The following is a 22,244-nucleotide window of genomic DNA, read 5'->3' as shown; positions in this document are numbered from 1 at the left end:
GAGCTAAACCTAAAGAAATAGCACCTTCTATACCTTGAATTGAATTACTAAATGCACCTAATAAATATACAGCAGCATGTGATACTGATGAATAAGCAATAAGTTCTTTAATATCTATAGTTCTTAATGTACTAAAACTAGCATATATAATAGTTATTACACCTATAACATATATTATATAAGTATAATTAATACTAGCTTTAGGTAATAAAGGTAAAATTAATCTAAATATACCATACAAACTTAATTTTAAAACAATACCAGCTAAAAGAATACTACCAGCTAAAGGAGATTCTACGTGAGCTTTTAATAATCAAGTATTTAAAAAAATTGTGGGTGTTTTTACCGCAAAAGATATAAATATACCATAAAATAAAAAAAGTTGAGTTATATAATTAAAATTTGCTTTAGATAATGCATCAAAATCAGTTGTCCCCATTATAGAAGACATTGTTATTATAGAAAGCAACATAAATAGAGAACCTAGTAAAGTATATAAAAATAAATAAAAACTAGCTCTAACTTTATTACTTGATCCAAATAAACCTATTAATAAAAATAAAGGAGGTAATATACTTTCAAAAAATATATAAAATAATAATAAATCTAATACTAAAAACACTCCTAATAATAAAGCTTCTAAAAGTAATATAATTATTACAAAAGATAATACATTTTTTTCATCAATCGATTTTCAATTAGATATTAAAGCAATAGGTGTAATAATAGTTGTTAATAAAACAAAATATATAGATATTCCATCAACTCCTAAATATATATCAAAATAATTTATTTGATAATGTTCTTGAACTTGTATAAATTGAAACTGTTTACTACTAAAATCAAATAATATATATATTATTAAAGAAATAATTAAATTAATAATTGTAGTACTTAAACCTATTAATTTAATCATTTTATTATATCAAAAAGATAAACGATAAGAAGTTAATGTTAATATAACAAATATTCCTAATAAAGGAATGAATAACAAAGAAAAAAGAAATATCATTTATAAAACATAAAATAAAATTACCTATAGATTATTATTTTAACCTTATGTAACACCGTACATATCTGCAAGGCTAAAAAATTATCTAAAAACTTTTTATTAAATATGAATTAAATTAATTTTTAATAAATTTTATATAAACTATAAAACAATAAAATAAAAAACATACAAAAAAATAAACTATAATAAAGTAAAATTACAAGGTAAAATATTTAAACCTACTACTAAACAAGGTGTTATAATTATATACGCTATAATTAAAGGTAAAAATACTATTCAACAAACTGACATTAATTGATCAAATCTAATTCTAGGGAATGATGCTCTAACTCATATAAATACAAATATAAGAAAAGAAGTTTTAAAAGCTAAATTTAAACTAGAACAAGCATTAATTAAATAATAAGATAAAACATAATTATAATCAAAATCGGGTTTTAAATATAATCCTAATAATTCCAAGATATAATTAAAACTAGAAATTATTGTAACTAAAGGAAAAATTTGCAAGTAACCACCTAAAAACAAAACACTAGTTAATAAACATATTAAGACAATACTAGCATATTCTGCTAAAAAGAAGAATACAAAAATAACTGCCGAATGTTCTGTCATAAAACCACTAACAAGTTCTGATTCAGCTTCAGCTAAATCAAAAGGAGCTCTATTAGTTTCAGCAATACAACCTATAAAAAATATAATAAAAATAGGAAATAAAGGTAATATAAAGTAAATAGATTTTTGAGCTTCTACTATAGCAGTTAAGTTTAAACTTCCTGTTAATAAAATTACTAATAATATAGCAGAACTTAATATTAATTCATAACTAATTAATTGAGCTGTACTTCTTAATGAACCTAAAAATGCATATTTAGAATTAGCTGATCATCCTGCAATTAAAATTCCATAAGTAGCTAATGATGACACAGCCAACATATAAAGTATACCTAAACTAAAATCTGATACATATAAACCATAACCATATGGTATTACTGCATAACCTAATAAAGCAAAAATTAAAGTTATTATAGGTCCGAGAAAAAATAAAATTATATTAGCTTGTGTTGGTGATACATATTCTTTTAATAATAATTTTAATGCATCAGCAAAAGCTTGTAAAAGACCATAGTAACCTACTGCATTAGGTCCTAATCTTCTTTGCATACTTGCCATTGTTTTTCTTTCTGAAATTGTAACAAAAGCTACTGTTAATAATGAAGGAACTATAACTAATAGACCTTCTATAATAGATAATAAATATGACATATTATTTGAAAAATAGAATAATTTAATAAAATACTTTAACAAAAAATAATTTTTCAAATTATAATAAAAATAAAAAAAAAAATGAATATAATAAATATATTTTTTTTTTAATATTAAATAAACATCTACTACTAATATAATTAGAACTAGATTATTAATATATTTTAGGAGCCAGGAGAAATCGAATCTCTAAATTTTAATTTGCAGTCAAAACACAGATCCATCTGTTCAAGCTCCTTGATATTATAAATTATAAATAATTTATTATAAATAATTTAGTATAAATATATTTATACTAAATTACTATTTACTTAATATAATTAAGTAAATCTTCTGTTTTTTTAGTTTTTCAATCTTGTGTCAGACTATTAATTTGTTTACTTTCAATTTTTAATGCATTTTTACCTAATTCGAAAGCAAAACCTAAAGTTAAAACAATAAAGAAAATAAGCATAATTATTAAACCATATAACCCATTAAAATAAGCACTAACTATATATGGATATACTAATAAAATTTCTAAATCAAATAAAAGAAATAATAAAGCAAAAATAAAAAAAGAAATACTAAATTGTGTTCTGTTTTGCCCTAAAAAAGAATGAAATCCACATTCAAAAGCACTATCTTTTTCTAAATAAGAATTATGAGGTGAAAATAATAAATTAACAATTAATAATATAAGAGCAAGTATAGGTATAAAAACTAGAAAAAAAGTTATTGTTGTCATAAAAAATAAAAAAAAAATTTTGTAAATTTATCCTACAAAGTAAGAAAATTCATGATAATCGAAAACATAAAAAAAATTTTTTATAGCTTAATTTTTCTTGATCACTAAATCTGTTAAACTATTTTCTATTAAGCTTACCAAAGGTACTATTATTAAATAGTGAGAAAAATATAAAATCGTACTAATTTGACCTAATTCTATAAAAGGTGCTTCTACATGTTTAGCTCCTAATATCATTAAAATTAAAAAATTAGCAACAAAAATATAAAAAGCTAATTTACTTAAAGGTCTAAATTGTATACCTCTTAATTTAGATATATCAGTAATAGGCATAATTAATAAAATTAAAATAGCACTAAACATAGCTATAACACCTAATAATTTATTAGGTATAGATCTTAATATAGCATAAAAAGGTAAAAGATATCACTCTGGTACTATAGCAGGTGGAGTTTGCATAGGATTAGCCATAACATAATTTTCACTATCACCTAAAAAATTAGGCATGAAAAAAACAAATCCAGATAAAATAAACATAAAAATAAAAATAGTTATTAAATCTTTAAATATAAAATAAGGAGAAAAAGGCAATCTATCGTAATTACCGGAAATACCTAAAGGATTTCCAGAACCAACAGTATCATGAAATGCTATTAAATGCATTAAAGCTAAAGCAGCTAAAACAAAAGGTAAAACAAAATGTAAAGAAAAAAATCTATTTAATGTAGCGTTATTTACAGAAAAACCACCTCATAAAAATTCAACTATGTCTTGACCTACTCAAGGTATAGCACTCATTAAATTAGTAATAACTGTTGCACCTCATAAACTCATTTGACCATAAGGTAAAACATACTAACTTACTTATTATTAAAATCAACAATAAGCTAGAATAACTTTGAATTCGTATATTCTATTAGTTAAATACTTTTTAACTAAAAGTATCGACTGTGCATTAAGCGGCATTTCAGCCACCCATTAGTGTCCCAGTCTGTCGCGACCATTTATATGACCGACGATCTTAAAGTTTGTAAAAAAACTTCTTTAATCGTTTTCACTAACATCGCCAAATAATCTTAAAGACTATTCTATAACTCCGACGGGTTATACCACTTTAATCTTTATTTTTCTATAAAAATTGCATAAAGATTGTTACTCGCGGGACTATGAATTAATATAAAATATAATAAATTATAGATAATAATATAGCTATTTAGTAGACAAATCTTTTACTATTCATTGTCTTTTTACTAATCTTTTTTCTGTTTTTAGTGCTCTTATAATAGTTTTTTCACCACAGCTTATAGATTTAGCTGCTTCTAAAATAGTAGAATATTTACCGTAAATAGTTCCATTAAGATTATATAAAACTACAGGTCTTGTATGTGCAATACATTTTTTCTTAGTCTCCTCAGACATAGGAGATCTATTTAAGGCTTTCTCTCTCATTTTCTCTATTATTTCAGGAGAAAGCTTTGTACCTTTATTTAAACTACCTATCATTTCCCGTCTTGCTTCTGTATAAAAATCTTTCATTTTTTGACGGTTAACTTCAGTATGTTTATAACCAAAACTAGAACCTGCCTCAGTTAAAATATTATAATTAGGTAATAACAATTTTAGATATTTATCTTCTAAATCTAACAATTCCTTATTATTTTCTTTAGTAACTATCTTAGGATATAATTTTAATATAATAAAAGCAAAATTAGTTAATTTATATTTTTTTACTGCTGATTTAACTATTTTACTACCTCTGTAATAAATCAGATGATTACTGAATCTAGCATAAAATCTATTAGTTGCCGCAGAACCTATATAGTAATCTTTAGTTATTTTATTAATTATCATATATATTCCACTTAAACCTTTAGTCTCATTTAATATTTGTTTTCTAATATTTTCTGAATCAAGGTTTTCAAATATATACACAGGATTTAGTTCTAATTCTTTAATTATTGAATTTAATCTATCAGAATAAGATAATTTAATACTATTATTTGAATAAGGAATTGTACTATATCTTCTTTTATTTAAATAGTTTGTGGACTTATTATTTAATTTATTATACTTTATATTTTTTATATTATTTCCTATAGGGTATATTAATACCTTATTTTTTTTTATTAAATTTTGTATAGTATAATATACAATAATTAAAATAATTGCAAAGGAAATACTTATATTAAATCATTTTGGGCTATGTAAATAACCCAAGAAACCTATACCCATCATTAGTACTAACATAATAGTACCAATACTTCATGTTAATGTTCTTGGAGATTTATATGATCCATAATATAAACCTCTACCTATATGTAGATAAACTAAAAAAAAAAAAGCTGAAGCTGTATTTGAATGTAGATATCTTATTAATCATCCATTATTTACATCACGCATAATATGTTCTATCGAATCAAAAGCTTCTAATACATTAGGTGTATAATGCATAGCTAAAGTTACACCTGTAACTATTTGTATACCTAAACATAAACCTAATAATGAACCAAAATTTCATAAATAACTAATATTAGATGGTTGAGGTGAATCTATTAAATATGAATTTAATATATTTAATAAAGGACGGTTTTTTAAAATTCTCATAAAAAAAAAAATATATTTAAACTTTATTCTTATTATATATATTTTTAATATACTAATTTAAACTATTAACAAAAAAAAATTTTTTTCCTAGTTAGACTTAAATAGAAAAAAAATAATATTAAATAAATGATGTAAAAAAAACAAGGGATAAAATATTACATAATTGTAATAATTGATCAGGTACCAACATAAATAAAAGAATAATTAAAGTTAATGTAGAGATAGTAATTGAAAGAGAAGAAGATAAAGGTAATTTATAGATATCTTCCTCAGGTATTGATTTAAATATAAGATTTTTTCATTCATATGAATGAATATCAAAAAACATAATTTTTACTATATTTAAATAATAAACAGCACCAATAACACTAGTAAATACCGCTACTAAAGATAAAAAAATAAAACCATCTTGTAAAGCTGCAGATAAAACCATCTGTTTTGCAAAAAATCCTACAAGAGGTGGTATACCAGCAAAAGAAAATAGAGTAATAGTTAAACTTAAAGCTAGTGTTTGGTTTACATAAAAATAACCTTTTAATTGACTTAATAGTTGGATGGGTGAATTATTTTTATCTATTAAATTTATATTAATATTATAATTATCAAATATTTTATTATTATCAAAAAAATATAAAGTATAACCTATAGTAATTAATAAGAAAAAAGCATTTAAATTAGAAATACTATATTGTATTAAATAAAAAATAAAAGATTGTATAGATTCAACACTATTAATACTTAATGCTAATAATAAAAAACCAACATGAGAAATAGTACTATAAGCAAACAATCTTTTAATTCTAAATTGGGTTAAACCCATAACTGTTCCTATTATTAAAGATAATAAACTACTAATTAATAAACTATAAGTTCATGTATATTCAGTTAATATATAAATATTATTTGTAAAATGTACTAAATAAAATAATATAACTAAAATAGATATTTTTGGTATAATAGATACAAAAGTAGTAACTATAGTAGGTATACCATCATAAACATCTGGAGATCAAAAGTGAAAAGGAGCTGCAGATATTTTAAATAAAAAACCTATTGTTATCAATAATAAACAATAAGGTATATAAGAAGCAATATCTGAACTATATAGTTCTTCTCCTTGAATTATATTAGATATATTAGTAATTATATAAAAATGATCTAAATATGTCGTACCAGAGTTTGCATATATTAAACCTATACCTAATAAAATAAAACAAGAAGATAGACCACCTAATAAAAAATAAGTTAAACCTGAAGATGTAGATGATTCTGAATTTCTATAAATTGTACAAAGTAAATATAACCCATAACTTTGTAATTCTATAGATAAATATACTGAAACTAAATCATTACTTGATATTAATAATAAACTACCCATTATTATAAATAAGATAATTAAAGTATATTCAATTATTCCATATTGTTCTCCTTTTTTTATTATTTTAAAATAATCTTTTATATATTTTTTTAAAGTTAATGTATAATACTTTATTACAGTTCTAGGAAAAAAACTTGTTAAATTTAATATTAATAAAGTAAGTATAATAATTAACATATGAAATATGTTTGTTATTGAAGAAATACTAAACAAGCCTCCATAAAGTCCTAGACCTATATCTAAATATGATATATATAAATTAGTATAACTTAAAAATAAACAAAGTATTAATATATTAATTCCAATTCTGGAATAATATAAAGAAATATCTCGCCTCGATCCGAGGGAATTAGATAATAATAAAGAAAAAATAGATAATAATAACATTATAAAAAAAAATTTTTTAACTATATTGACATTAACAACCTATTAAAAATAAACCTAATTTTACTTATTAAATATAATAAGTTTAATTTTCATTATAAGTTTTATTAAAAATAGTAAAAATAGCAATCAGTAAAAGTAATAAAATATTTCCATCTATAAAACTAAAATAAAATAAAGAAATATACGAAAAGAAACCTATTAAAATATATAAACCATATGATGTTATAATACCTGTACTTAAATTACCTATACCGTTACTTAAAACTAAAAGACTTTTTTCTAAACCATAAGGTCCTAATAGTTCAACAGAACCTTTATCAAGAATTTTAGTAGTTTGACCACCTAATTTTAAAACAATATCAGTGATATAATTATTATAAAAAAGTTCTATAAGGAATCTTTGATTAAAGAAACCAAATAAATTATAACCTAATTTAGTATATTTAAATTTAATAACAAATAAACCAAAAAATTCTGATAAAAGCAAAGAAAGAAAGCTCAAGCTAATTGTAAGAATAAAAGGTAATAATTTAAATAAAGTAATAACAGCAAATTCAGTATCTAACATAGATTCATGTAAAGGATGAATAAATAAACTATTATCAGAAAAAAACCCAGTACCTAAACCTATAAACAAATCTTTAGTTAAATAACCAAAAAAAATAGATAAAATAGCTAATATAATTAGAGGTAAATTAATAAATAAATCACCTTGATCAGCTTTTTTATAAGTAATTAAAGGTCCATTAGGATTAGTTAAAAAAGTTAAATATAAAACTTTAGCTGAATATAATGTAGTAAAAATTGCACCAACAGAAGCTAAAATATAGACAATAATACTAGATAAATAAAATTGACCATAAGCGGATTCTAAAATAAAATCTTTAGAATAAAACCCTGTCATAAAAGGAATAGCAACTAAACTTAAAGAAGCTATTAACATAACTGAATAAGTTAAAGGTAAAAAAGCCTTTAACCCTCCAAATTTCCTAAAATCTTGATTATCTGATACTGAATGTATAATTGCACCAGCACCTAAAAATAAAAGTGCTTTATAAAAAGCATGATTTACTAAATGAAATAAGGCAATATTATATGAAGATAAACCGATTGCTATAACCATCATACCTAATTGCTAAAATTACTATTATAAATAATATAACGTAATTTGGACCATTTCTTTATTAATCTTGGTAATTTTCTCATCTATATTTAAATTTAATTCATTCATTAAATTTTTCAATATTATCACTTTTACTTTGTAATCTTATTGAATAATATTGTTTTATTAGATTAACTCTTTTTATTTTATCTGTTCTTAAAGGATATATATTGAAATAATTATCTATTAAGTTAAATAGTTCTGATTTTCTATAAATAACATATTTAAATGCTTCTATTTTAGGACTACTAATATCTACTTTTCCTCCATAGATCTCTATTAAAGGTTCCAATAAATATTTATTTTTTTGAGTTACACTAATAAAAACTTGTCCGGATGATTCACTAAAATATATTGAACCGTCACTATCTATAAATCCGCTTAATCATCCATTATTAAATGTAAGTTTATCTGAATATTTTAAGGTTATATTAAATTTTATACAAAGCTTATTCATTTGTAATAAACGCGTGGGATTTCTAATTAATCCATTTATATCATTTATTAATTTTATTAAACCAGCTTTATTTCTTAATTTATATTTAAAAGCATAAGCATTTGAAATTGGTTTAATAGATCCTCCGTATTTATGTTTTATTAAATATAAAGCTTTTTTATCCCTGGCATCCATAGTTATTTCACAACTATTATATCCATTTTTAGATAATAAAAAATAACCGTCACCATCTATCAATCCTGCTAATCATTCTTTAAAATGAATATCTTCAGGATTATTATTTTTATATATTAAATTATTAGTATTTACATTTGTATGTAAATTTCTATATAATATTAAATTATAACTATTTTTTAATCTAGAGGATGATTTGTAAATATTAACTTTACTTACAGTAACTTGTTTTTTAAATATAGAAATTTTTGAGATTAAATTAAATAAATTTAATTTAATAAAGATTAATATCAAACGTATGGCCTCTGAGATTCCTACTAACTTACTGATAATATTAAATTTTCATCTTATTGACACAGATAAATTATTCTGATATAACCTTATAATGGTAGATGAATTATAAAACTTAACATTATAGTGATTATATAAATAATCACGAGCTTTGGTTATCTGCGAATTAATTATATTATATATAACCTCTACGCATATAGTTTGATGCCTGAATATACTAGAATGAATAGTATATTCTTGAGCCAATTGACTCATAGTAGAATAAGCTATAACTTTCTTAATATCTTGTTGAAATAAACCTATAATTGAACTAAATATAGTTGTTATTCCACCTACTCATAAACATAGTAATAATACAGTAGAACTATATTCTATTAAAGGTGAAGATCTCATTAATAAGTATACACCAGCTGTAACCATTGTTGCAGCGTGAATTAGAGCAGATACTGGTGTAGGTCCTTCCATGGCTTGCGGTAATCAAACGTGAAGACCTATCTGAGAACTTTTAGCCATAGCACCTATTAATAAACAAATACCTATTAAAGTAATAATATTGCTATTTAAATAAGGAGCTAAAGAAAATATTGTAGAATAATTTATATTACCAAAAGATCATATAATTATAAACATACCTATCATTAAAAAACAATCACCAACTCTATTAGTTAAAAAAGCTGAAATTGAGCTTTGATTTGCTGCTATTCTAGTAAATCAAAAATTTATTAATAAATATGAGCAAACTCCAACACCTTCTCAACCTAAAAACATCAATAAATAATTATTAGCTGTTACTAGAATAATCATCATAAAAGTAAATAAACTTAAATAACTAAAAAATCTTTGATTGTGTGGATCATGACTCATATAACCTATAGAATATATATGAACTAGACTAGAAACAATTAACACAGGTATAAGCATAGAAACAGTTAAGCTATCATAATAAAAACCTCAATATACATTAAGAGATTCTGAATCTATTCATCTTATTAAATCTATAGTTACTGGTATATTATTATAACCTACTTCTATAAAAGCTAATAAAGCTAATAAAGTTGTCACTATAATAGAACTAGATGTAATTAATTGCGATCCTTTAGTACCCAAACTTCTTCCAAAAAAACCTGAAAAAATTGAACCTAATAAAGGTAAAATAATTATAACTATATACATTATGAATATTGTATTGCTATACTTCCTCTTAATCTATAAAAAGCTACTAATATTCCTAAACCTATCGCAGATTCTGCTCCAGCTATAGTTATAATATATATAGCAAAAGTTTGACCTAAAATATCATCGAAATTTAATGAACTTATTAATATTAAAAAAGTAATAGACAATAACATAATTTCAATAGAAATTAACATTAATATAATATTCTTTCTATTTAAAACAAATCCTAATATTCCTATTAAAAATAATATTAATGAAAGATTCATATTATTGCTTCACATATAAGATTTATGTATATAAAAAAAAATTTTTTTTTATTTATTTTTGTATCAAGATTATTATTAAAAAATAATTACTATATTAATCACTCATTTGATCACGTAATCATAGTAAAAATTTTTTTAAACTTACAGATTGTATAGCTATAGGCATAGAACTATGTAATATACCACAAATTTCTGAACATTGTCCGAAATAAGTTCCTTGTCTATTTAAATAAACAGAAGATTGATTTAACCTTCCTGGGTATGCATCACATTTAATACCTAAAGAAGGACAAGCAAAAGAATGTATAACATCTGCAGCTGACACTACAAATCTTGTGTGTGTTAATTCAGGTATAATTACTCTATTATCAACTTCTAACATTCTTAAAGTACCTTCTTCTAAATCTGCTTCTGGTACTATATAAGAATCAAATTCTATAAATTCATTGTCTGCATTTGTAAAATCAGGATATTGATAACTTCAATATCATTGATGACCCTCTCCATATATAACTAAAGATGGGTCCATTACTTCATCCATTAAATATAATAGTTTAAAAGAAGGAAATGCAATAAGAATTAATATTACTGCTGGTGTAATAGTTCATATTAATTCTATTAGTGTCCCATGATTCATATATTTATGAGATATTACAGATTTTGTTGCTTTAAAAGTTTTTATTATAACTACCATCATTCATGTTACAGTAAATAATATTATAGCTAAATAGAACATAATATTATTATGTAATTCCTCAATTCCTTCCATTTGAGGAGTAGCACTATCTTGAAAATATAATCCTCAAGGACTTGGTGCATCTAAATCGCTATTTGAATTGAAATTTACCTCTTTATTATTTATAAAATAATTAATATTATCTATTATATTAAAGAGTGATAAGTTAATATAACTAAAAAAATTTATCATAAAAAAATATTATAAATTTAATTTCTATCTTTTTTTAATTTCACTGAAAAAACTTTTTATCTTTATTAGAATATACTAATTTAAAGTATAATACTTATTATTTTTAATTAATAATTTATTTTAAATCTAATTAATTATTTATTATTATAATAATTTATTATTACAAACTATATTAATTTTACTAATTTTTAATTTAAATATCTTTAATATATAACTATATATCTTTAGAGAATTTATATGTAAATAAATTATTAATTAAAAAAAAAATATATATATATTTAAGGCTTACCGAGGTAAAAAAAAAGTAGAAATTAAAATCGATGATCTAAAACAAAAATGAAAAATTTTAAAATATGAAGATAATTTAAATTATTATCATAATTACTTTTTTAATGTATAATATTAAACCTCTTTAAAAATAAGACTCAAGTTTTTACTTTTCGTAAAATTAAGCCACATATAATAATAAGAAAGCCATCATTAAAGCAAATAAACCAGTAGCTTCTGCAAAAGCAAAACCTAAAATAGCGTATGTAAATAATTGTCCTTTTAATGAAGGATTTCTAGAAACAGCTATTATTAAAGCAGCAAAAACAACACCTATTCCAACACCAGCACCTATTAAACCAGTTGTAGCTAATCCAGTTCCTATAATTTTTGCAGCTTGTAACATTTTTATTTTTTTTTCACATACAATGAGGAAACCTCAAATTATTATTATCTATAAAAATACTTATATAAACTTTAATATGTTTTTTTTAACAAACATTAAATTTATACCAGAATGTTATTATGGTTATTTCAATACTAATAGAAATACTAAAAAAAAAAAAGATAATATTATACATAAAAAAAATTTTTTTTTAGTATCTAATTATCTAATAAAGAAAAGCTTAAAAATTTTATACAACTAATATATACCTCATTTATTAATATATTAGCTCCTAAGATGAATCGAACATCTATACAAATATTAACAGTATTTTGCTCTACCTTTGAGCTATAGGAGCTTGATTAATTTAATAAGTTATATATTAGTTAATATTAAAATTTAAAACGAAATAATTAAGAAAAAAAAAAATAATTTATGCATGTTTATATGAAACTTTTAATTTCTTTAATTCTTCAATTTTATTTGTTAACACTGAAACATACTCAGAATTATTTGATTTAATATCCTTTTCTATCGCGAAACCTTTTTTTAACAAATCTTCAATATTATCCCTATGATGAATAATTAATCTATCTATAATACCAATTCTCTTGCTAATATTCCTTACCTCAGCATCAGATATACCTTGAGGCACCTCTATTTCTAAATTACCTGTAGTATCACTAATTACATTAATACTATTTTCTATAATTAAATTATTAAATTGTTCTACAAAATTAGATAATTGAGGTACTAATATATTTAACTCACTAACAATACTAGTTAGATCTAAACCACAATGTAATGTACAATCTACAGAATTATGTGGTTTTGGTATATTTTTTGAAGAAGTTATACAAATTAAAATATATTCAATAATATTATTTCCTCGCAAATAAATTTAAATTAGATTGTAAAGGTAAACTTACAAAAGCATGAGGTTTAGGTGGGCTTGTTAAGCATCATTCTAAAGAATTATTATTTCTATTGAATAAAGTTTGGAATAAATCACTAAAATATTGAGGAGTTAATCAAGGGTATCTTGAAACAGGAGCACCTTGAGTTAATTGAATATATAAAATATTTAAAAAATATCAAGTAGCTACAACACTTATAATAGAACCAAAACTACTAATTAAATTTCAACCTGCAAAAGCATCAGGATAATCACTAATACGACGAGGCATTGCTTGTAAACCTAAAAAATGTTGAGGGAAAAATGTTATATTAACCCCTATAAATAAAATTCAGAAATGAACTTTACCAGCTAATACATTATAAGATAAACCTAATAATTTAGGAATTCAAAAATATCAACCACTAAATAAAGCAAAAACAGCACCCATTGAAAGAACATAATGAAAATGTGCAACTACATAATAAGTATCATGGAAAGCAATATCAAGTGAAGCATTAGCTAAAACTACACCACTTACAAAAAAAAATTCATTAATCTATTAATCTTTCATAACTAAAGATATACCCATTATAAACACCTTCTAACCTAGCATATTTTTTTTATAGTACTATGATTTATATTTAATGCTCTTTGAGCATCTGTTACTCCATTATATTTACCCAGAAATTTTCTATTAGTATTATATACAAAAACTGCTTTTTTAATATGACTATTATTGTTGATCTCTAATACTAAATCATCACATTCTTTTGAAGATCAATCAGATATAATAGGCGTGTCATTTAAATTATAAGGTATGTTTTTTATATATCATTCACCTCTAAATAATGTTTGTTCTTTGATGACATTAACAATTGTAGAATGATTTGATTTAATTAATTTAGATAAAGTTAAAACCGAAGGAAAATAACCAATAACTTTTTATAAGAGTTATATATATATACAGAATAAGATGAATTAGCTTCAATCATTCTTACCTTACTTTCAATAGAATGAGATTTATTATAAAAAGGATTATTTTCACCCATTAAAGCCCTTGCTATTAAACCTTTAGTTTTATCAGAGTGGACTCTATTATTAGCTAATTCAGATAATAACTTTTTAGTTTCCTCTGTGTGTTTATAACCTAAAGAAGAATAACCTTGTTTTAATACATTATAATAAGGGATAACATGTGATATATAAAAAGTTTCTCTAACAGTTAAAAATTCAGGTCCAACATATTCTAAGATTAAAAGAGAAAAGTTTGACTGATCGTATTTAAGTAAAGCTTTTACAATAGGCATATTAGCATTTTGTTTACTTTTTAAAAAAGTATTATTAAGATAATTTCTCATTCTAGAAGCTAAATTAATAGAACTTCCTACATAAGCATGCCCATTTATCTTATTAATTAAACAGTAAATACCTGATTTATCTTTTTGTTCTTTTAATATATTAACCCTATCTTCTTTTAAACTATTATATACTTTTATAGGTTTTAAATTTTTTGTATTATTATCCCTAGGACTAAAATTAGAATAGGGACGAACTAAGTGATTAAAGTATTTATTGCATAAATAGATTAATGAATTTTTTATTTCTTGGACTATATCTTCTGCTTGCGCAGGACTACGTTTAGTCTCTGAGGTTCCTACTAAGATATTTATCTTGTTTGATAATATCAATTGGTTACCTGCTGATTGTTCAAAATTACACAATTTCACTGAGATTAAAATCTCTAGTAGTATAATTGTCAGAAGTTCCCAGCATATAGTAGTCTTTAAAGGGAGAACTAAGTGGCTTATTAATCCTCCAATAGTAAACATAACAACAAAACCTAAAGCAAATAACATAGCAGGTGTTAAATGTAAAGAACCACCATAACATGTAGCTAATCATGAAAATATTTTAATACCTGTAGGCACTGCAATAATTAATGTAGCAGCCGTAAAATAAGCTCTTGTCGATGGACACTATCATAATTTAATAACATATTATATTAAATTCCTTGCGTATTTGTCTCTGAGGATCCTTTAACAGCAATACTTATAATTTTTTCTATACCTTTTTTATCTAAATGTTTACCTTCTGTTATCATAATATAAACTTTTCTAAATTTAAGATAACTTACATATTTTCCTCCAAAGAGATTAAATTTATCAAAATAATTAATAAGATCAGATGCAGTACTAAAACCTGTACTTTTATAACATCATATACCAGTATTATATTGAGATAAATTACCTTTTTTTAAAAGATCATATAATAATTTTAAAGGTAATTTATCATTTTGTTTTAAAGAATATTCTAATCTTACACTATAACCTGTTTTATGCGTTTTACTTTTTACAACACTAATGTGAAAACAACCATCAGCTTGTGTAAATCCAGCTAATCAATAATTATCTAAACTTATTTTTTTTAGAGGAGATAATATTTTTATCTTAAATTTTTCACTATATCCTTGATTAATTAATTGTTCATATTTATGATGACTAACTAACTTACCATTAATTAAAGATAAAATAATGGATAAACCTTTTTGGTCTTTACATATATATCTAACTGCTTTTTTATTTTTTATTTTATAAACATTACCATATCCTATACATTTTTTAATAAAATAAGCTAATGAAATATCATTTTCACTAAAAATTATATGTAATTCTTTTTTACCAAATCAACCATCTCCTTCTATTAGGCCAGCTAAAAAATGACCTAATTCATTATCAGAAAAATCACTATTATGTTTAGGCACATGTTCAGAAATATTAACCAATTCAGTATATTTATTATAAGTATTTTTAGCAACTGCCGTAGCTTTAGTACTAAAATTAAAGTTTCCTGCTGATTGTCCTGCCATATAATAATGTAATAAATAGATTATTCCTATCGTAATTAATACGAGTGGACTATTTATTCAGGAGTTTCCAGCATATAGCAAGATTTTTATATTGGACACAAGTTTATCCACATCTAAACCAACTGTATACATGTGATGACTTCAAACAACAAAACCTAACACACCTATAGACATCATAGCATAAACCCGTGTTTCAGACTTTGGCCTAAATTTAAAATACAAATATTTTATTCATCTCCTGCTAGTTCATAAATAGAACTTATACTATCTGTTGTTAAGTTATCAATAGAATTATCATTTTTATTATTATTATTTTCAGTATTAGATGCCGCTCATAATATTGAATCCACATGGGAATCATATTTAAACATAACTAAACAAAAATCATTAAAAGTATCATTACTTTCTTCCCGATGCTTTTTACCTTTATCTAAATACTTTGGCTCTAAACCGGGTACAAGATTTAATTTACCTTCTTTAATACCCTCTTGAAAGTTTTCATGTCTAATTTGTAAAGATTTTTGATATATTACTGAATCACCAATAAAAAAATTATTCATTTTTTTCTGATCTTCATATGTAGCTGTACCTGGTTCCTTAGATAGGATTGGACGAACGTCATCGAGACGTTTTTCTCTTTCTTCGGCACATTTCGCTGCAAATTTATTATCTTTCTCTTTATAAGACTTATCAGCAGTACTTGCTGCAAAAGTAAGAAATTTATCTTCCTTTTCTGCAGCTTCAAAATATTTATCTAAAGGTTTTTCTACGGATCCTCTAAAAGTAAGTTTTTTATTATCTCTCATGATTTGATTTTATATTTTATATTTAATTTATTGTTTTTAGTACATATATATACTATATATATATATTTATATTATTTTTTTTTAAGTTATATAACTTATAAACTTGATTTACAAAAAGGTACTAATTATAGCATTAAAAATTATTTAATAACATGATATTTTCTTTTACAAATCTAAAAAAAAAAAAATTTTTTTTTTATTCAATGCACACAAAGCTTAATTTTAATAAAGAGAAAAAAATTTTTGTATTTTAAAATTAAATTCATATATAATAATTGATATATTATACATATAGACCGAGCTATCCTATTTATTTAATTATTTATTATAATAATTTATTATAAATAAACCTATTTCTAGGCAACTAAGAGCACACCTTAAATATATTAATATATTCAGTACCGTCTGCTCGTTGCTCTTTTATCCTATAAAGGAACTTAGATCCGCGATAATCCATTCACCTTTTTGAAGTAGATAATTAGACTTATTACTATACCCAATATGATTAGTATTGGCCCATTATTAGTTACCTATTAATGTTAGTATCTAATTCTTTAGGACTTCCCCGGAGTTTGATACTGAAGGACAAATATACTTGCTCAAGGTATAGTTAATATCCCTAAATAACCAAAAACATTTTTATTTGAACTAGCTGATACAACTGTACTAATAATACCAAAACCTGGTATAACTAATATATAACAATAACTTTGATTAATATAATAGTTATCTATATATATAATCTATTATAATTAATACCCAAGACCTTTTTTATAATCTTGATAGGACTTTATCTTAAACTGTAATATCATTTTTATCTAATCTATTCATTGTACCTTTTAATTTAATAATTTTATTTATACCTTGTTCATTCAAGTGTTCTTTATCTTGTATTATTAAATATACTTTTCTTCATTTTAAAAAATTGATATGTTTACTAGATAATAAATGAAAATGATCAAAATAATTGATAACTTTTATAGCAGAACCAAAACTAGTAGATTCATAATAATATGTATCTTGATTCTTTCTATAACCTATATTACCTCCTAAAAACTCTTTTATTAATAGTAATATAGTATCTTTTTTTTGATCTATTTGAAAATTCAATCTAATTTCTTTTTTATTTCTAGTAGTAGGATCAATTATTTTTACTTGAAAACTAGCACCTGCATCAGAAAAGCCAGCTAATCAATGATTTTTTAAACATTTATCTGAATTTAATTTAAATTCAACTGAATTTATTAAATCAAAAAAATTTTCATGATTTAATATATTTTTTTGTATTTGATTAAATTTATTTTTTGTTCTAATTTTTCCATTAATTAGTTTAATTACTCGTTCTAAACCTTTTTTAGATGCTATAACTAAAATATAAGCATTTTTCGATTTAACTTTTCTAATATTACCATATCCTAATTTTCCTTTTATAAAATAAGCTAAAGAAACATCTAATGAATGAAATACAATATCTAATTGTTGTTTGGTACTAAAATGACCATCACCATCTATTAAACCAGCTAAATAATGTCCAAATTGATCATCATTTAAAGGTTTTAAATGAGTAGGTACATGAGTAGATATAGATTTTATATTTTCTGTGTATATTACAGTTTCGTTGCGAAAAGTCTCTGAGGTTCCATTAATGATAATGTTACCTGCTGATTTACTTCATTGTTTTAAAATTATTACTATATTATTAAAAATGGAGTATTTAAAACTTAATATCGAAGTAGTCCCAGCATATAGCAACGTTACGAAGCCTATATTTTTAACTTCAGGATGACCAAAAAATCAAAAAAGATGTTGATATAATATAGGATCACCCCCTCCAGCTAATTCAAAGAAAGATGTATTAAAATTTCTATCTGTCAATACCATTGTAATTCCAGCTGCAAGAACAGGTAATGATAATAATAATAAAACAGCTGTTATTACAACAGCTCAACCAAATAAAGCTAATTTATGTAATTTAATACCAGGGCTTCTCATGTTCATAATTGTAGAAATAAAATTTATAGCACCTAATAAACTACTTATACCACTTAAATGTAAAGCAAATATTGCTAAATCTACACTAGGTCCACTATGACTTTGTATTCCTGCTAATGGAGGATAACAATTGTGTTGGTAACCTCATTTATTTAAAAATTATCGTTACTCTCAATGAGTCTCCTCATTGTTCGGACTATACCTTTATCTTAATAACAATAAAATATTTTTTACTTTTTTTCATATAATTCGAAATCTTCTATATTCATTAATTTAGTTTTTAGTTTTCTAACTAAATCTCTAATTTTTATTAATTTATGAAAATTTCCTTTATATTTTACATAAGATCTTGCTCATATTTTGTACTCTACAGATTTCATACCTTTCATTGTATTTTGAAAATATTCTATTATATTTTCAATGGCTCTTGAATTAGTAGTATCTAAAATATAATAATTATGTTTTGATTTAAATTTAACAAGAGTTGATATGTGTAATATATGTCTTATACCTTCTAAAACTATTTTATCTAATTTTTGACTTATACCAAAACCATGTACAATTCTAGTTTTATCTTTTGAAACTAAATAAAAACTACCTTCTGCTTCTATAAAACCTACTAATCATGCCTTAGTCATTATAGAAGTAATATCTCCCTTAAATGGTAATTTTGTTTTATTTCAAACATTAGATACATAGTTTACAGGTAAGGATTTTTTCTTTATTTCTAATAAATATTTATCTTTTTCATTTTTAGAAATATTTTTATCTTCTAGTATTTCATATGCTTTTTTTAATTTTAAATAATCAAATTGTTTACTAGTAAGTAGTGGATATTTATCAAAAATAGGAAAAATTACATCTGATAATTTTTTTCTATCTCTAATTACGAATTGTCCTTTTGTATTATCTTTTCTAACATTACCTACACCAAGCTCTTTCTTAATATAATAAAGAGCTCTAAGATTATATCTAGATAAAGCTATTTTATATACCAGATTTCATTTACCATTTTGATATCCTATGTGAAACGTACCGTCTCCATCACTAATCCCAACTAATCATTGTTCGAATCAAATTCTATTATTTTTATTGTTATTAAGATACTCTTTGTTTAGTCTCTGATGAGTAGAATAATTTCTATCTACCCAGGCGTATTTCTCCGTGAAATAGACATTTTTACACACGCTAAAGTTAATAATAAGCATAGGTATTCTATAACTTGAATTTTAAGTAGATAAAATTCTAGAAGAAGTTCACGCATCGAAAAGAGTTTTATTACCTTAGAGTCACCTCTAATAAACTCCCTATCTCTAAGAGTTCAACCTGTACCTGCTCCATTTTCAATCGTAGCTGAAAAATAAATAATAATAAACTAGGGATTAATAATCAAAAACTTATATTATTTAGTCTAGGGAATCGATACAAAAGTAGTTTACTACCTTTACGGACTATGTCTTCACCCTTATTTTCTTATTTTTTACTCATTTTTTGCTAGTAAAAATGCAAAGCACTAGCCTTGCTACTAATTTTAAAGGGGCTTCGCGTGTAGTCTCTGAGGATCCTACTAGGAAATAAAGAAATTTCCTTTGGTTTCCGGCATATTCTTCCCATGTATACAAAAGTGTTACGACTAATTCAGTTGAAAAAACAACTTTAAAATATATATATATATTTAATTAGGTGTCTATGTATCTGTTAACTGAAGATCAATCTTCATTTTCGAGAAATTCTATGCATATAGCGAAGTCATAATTAAAAAGTTTACACTTTTTAACGGCATTCCCTGTTTTAGGAAAATTTTATTCTATATATAATTTATTTAAATGATCTCAATTATAATACGTTCTTTGTCTATTCATATTGGATCTCGCAGCATCTGTTTTATTTAAGCCGTCATCCGTATATTGTTTACTTTCTAAAACTAATTCCGCTATCTCTTTTCAATCTTTATAATCTAAAAATTTACTAGAAAATAAAGGAGTCTTATTTAAGTAATTTATTATTATAGATAAAGAAGTTTTACTTGAAGCAGTCAAAGTGTAATATTCATTACCAGTGGAAACTTGTTTTCTTACTAATAAACTACAATTAAGAAAATTAGCTATATCTGTTAGTACTTGAAAATAACTTTCCTTTGTTATAGGATAAAACATTCTTTGTTCTATTCTTAATCTACAAGATATTTTCCTTTTCTTTGCTCCGTTCTCTAATTTAGTGTGTTGTACAGAAAAGCTACCATCTGAATCTATAAAACCGCTTAATCAAGCATCATTCTCTATTTTATTTGTATTTAAAGGTAATTTAGCTATATTTGTATTATGATTTATATTTAATCAATCTATTAATTTATAAACTTGGTCTACTTTTGGTGTTCTCAATTGGCCATTTATTAAATAAAGGATTTTTTTTAAACCAGGTACAGAGGATATAACTAATACGCAAGCATTATCTTGCAATTTATATCTTATAAAACCTGAATCGATTAAATCTAACAATTTTTTAGCTAATGGCTCGTTATTCATACTAAAAGTTATACAAAATCTAGGATTATGCCTTTTTTTATCTATGCTTCTCTGTATTCAGATATGTCCGTCTCCTTCGAATAGACCAGCTAAATAACTTTTAAATAAATTATTTTCTTTTTTACTGCTAGAATAAAATTTCCCTAGGTGGAACTTTGTTTTTGCCATATCAGGTCCACCTATTAAAATTGGTAATAAAAAATTACCAAAACCACCTATTAAAGCTGGCATAACCATAAAAAAAATCATTAATATAGCATGAGCTGTTATAACACTATTATACAGTTGATTATCTCCTATGTATTGAACCCCTGGTCCAGATAATTCTAAACGTATTATAACAGAAAAAGCTGTACCTATCAAACCTGAAAATAAAGCAAATATTAAATATAACATTCCTATATCTTTTGCATTTGAAGATAAAAATCAACGCTCTTTTCACATTGTTATATTCATAATTTTATTTAGAATTGTATTTTTAGGATTTTCGTTACTATCCTTTTCATTTAAAATTGCAGTATAGGCATTTTTTATTTCTCTTATATTCCTATATTCAGAGCTACTTATTGTAGGCCGATTCATACAAATTCTAAGTATCTCTTTTCTTTTTATTTAAACACATTATTATATTTTACTTTATTCTTATATAATTAAATTAATATATACAATACTATTAA

General features: G+C 23.4%; 11 protein-coding genes and 2 non-coding genes across 13 annotated transcripts; all 13 read right to left on the bottom strand. All coding sequences in view use genetic code 4, as the record gives it.

The window, feature by feature from the left end:
• HCBG_12017 (NADH dehydrogenase subunit 4) lies at window positions 1–916 on the bottom strand (the record flags this gene model as incomplete). The annotated part of the gene is made up of 1 exon: window positions 1–916. A coding segment is annotated over one exon (916 nt), but the record flags the coding sequence as incomplete, so codon positions are not given.
• Window positions 917–1,192: 276 nt separating this feature from the next.
• On the bottom strand, window positions 1,193–2,278 carry HCBG_12016 (NADH dehydrogenase subunit 1; the record flags this gene model as incomplete). Its single annotated transcript has 1 exon — window positions 1,193–2,278. The coding sequence occupies one exon, from the start codon at window positions 2,276–2,278 to the stop codon at window positions 1,193–1,195; it is 1,086 nt and encodes a 361-aa protein (XP_045283005.1).
• Window positions 2,279–2,443: 165 nt separating this feature from the next.
• Window positions 2,444–2,516, bottom strand: HCBG_12126. The gene has a single exon. It is a non-coding gene; the product is annotated as a tRNA-Cys (tRNA).
• A 69-nt stretch (window positions 2,517–2,585) lies between these two features.
• On the bottom strand, window positions 2,586–3,005 carry HCBG_12015 (NADH dehydrogenase subunit 3; the record flags this gene model as incomplete). The annotated part of the gene is made up of 1 exon: window positions 2,586–3,005. One exon carries the CDS (start codon window positions 3,003–3,005, stop codon window positions 2,586–2,588), a length of 420 nt encoding a protein of 139 aa, XP_045283004.1.
• Window positions 3,006–3,092: 87 nt separating this feature from the next.
• On the bottom strand, window positions 3,093–5,609 carry HCBG_12014 (apocytochrome b; the record flags this gene model as incomplete). Its single annotated transcript has 2 exons — window positions 3,093–3,860; window positions 5,247–5,609. The coding sequence occupies 2 exons, from the start codon at window positions 5,607–5,609 to the stop codon at window positions 3,093–3,095; spliced, it is 1,131 nt and encodes a 376-aa protein (XP_045283003.1).
• Window positions 5,610–5,727: 118 nt separating this feature from the next.
• HCBG_12013 (NADH dehydrogenase subunit 2) lies at window positions 5,728–7,164 on the bottom strand (the record flags this gene model as incomplete). The annotated part of the gene is made up of 1 exon: window positions 5,728–7,164. The coding sequence occupies one exon, from the start codon at window positions 7,162–7,164 to the stop codon at window positions 5,728–5,730; it is 1,437 nt and encodes a 478-aa protein (XP_045283002.1).
• A 292-nt stretch (window positions 7,165–7,456) lies between these two features.
• HCBG_12012 (NADH dehydrogenase subunit 5) lies at window positions 7,457–10,631 on the bottom strand (the record flags this gene model as incomplete). Its single annotated transcript has 2 exons — window positions 7,457–8,509; window positions 9,651–10,631. The coding sequence occupies 2 exons, from the start codon at window positions 10,629–10,631 to the stop codon at window positions 7,457–7,459; spliced, it is 2,034 nt and encodes a 677-aa protein (XP_045283001.1).
• A 363-nt stretch (window positions 10,632–10,994) lies between these two features.
• Window positions 10,995–11,828, bottom strand: HCBG_12011 (cytochrome oxidase subunit II; the record flags this gene model as incomplete). Its single annotated transcript has 1 exon — window positions 10,995–11,828. The coding sequence occupies one exon, from the start codon at window positions 11,826–11,828 to the stop codon at window positions 10,995–10,997; it is 834 nt and encodes a 277-aa protein (XP_045283000.1).
• Window positions 11,829–12,276: 448 nt separating this feature from the next.
• Window positions 12,277–12,501, bottom strand: HCBG_12010 (ATP synthase subunit 9; the record flags this gene model as incomplete). The annotated part of the gene is made up of 1 exon: window positions 12,277–12,501. One exon carries the CDS (start codon window positions 12,499–12,501, stop codon window positions 12,277–12,279), a length of 225 nt encoding a protein of 74 aa, XP_045282999.1.
• A 266-nt stretch (window positions 12,502–12,767) lies between these two features.
• On the bottom strand, window positions 12,768–12,838 carry HCBG_12125. Its single transcript has one exon. It is a non-coding gene; the product is annotated as a tRNA-Asn (tRNA).
• Window positions 12,839–13,361: 523 nt separating this feature from the next.
• Window positions 13,362–22,023, bottom strand: HCBG_12007 (cytochrome oxidase subunit I; the record flags this gene model as incomplete). Its single annotated transcript has 4 exons — window positions 13,362–13,934; window positions 15,175–15,354; window positions 18,827–19,122; window positions 21,459–22,023. The coding sequence occupies 4 exons, from the start codon at window positions 22,021–22,023 to the stop codon at window positions 13,362–13,364; spliced, it is 1,614 nt and encodes a 537-aa protein (XP_045282996.1).
• HCBG_12009 (uncharacterized protein) lies at window positions 15,381–16,244 on the bottom strand (the record flags this gene model as incomplete). Its single annotated transcript has 1 exon — window positions 15,381–16,244. One exon carries the CDS (start codon window positions 16,242–16,244, stop codon window positions 15,381–15,383), a length of 864 nt encoding a protein of 287 aa, XP_045282998.1.
• HCBG_12008 (laglidadg endonuclease) lies at window positions 17,846–18,931 on the bottom strand (the record flags this gene model as incomplete). The annotated part of the gene is made up of 1 exon: window positions 17,846–18,931. One exon carries the CDS (start codon window positions 18,929–18,931, stop codon window positions 17,846–17,848), a length of 1,086 nt encoding a protein of 361 aa, XP_045282997.1.
• Window positions 22,024–22,244: the final 221 nt, after the last annotated feature.

Source organism: Histoplasma capsulatum, scaffold supercont1.87 (assembly GCF_000150115.1).
Source record: "Histoplasma capsulatum G186AR mitochondrial scaffold supercont1.87, whole genome shotgun sequence".
In the NCBI taxonomy this organism is placed as follows: Eukaryota; Fungi; Ascomycota; class Eurotiomycetes; order Onygenales; family Ajellomycetaceae; genus Histoplasma; species Histoplasma capsulatum.
Note: the sequence above shows the minus strand (reverse complement) of the source record. Positions and strands in the feature narration are given on the sequence as shown.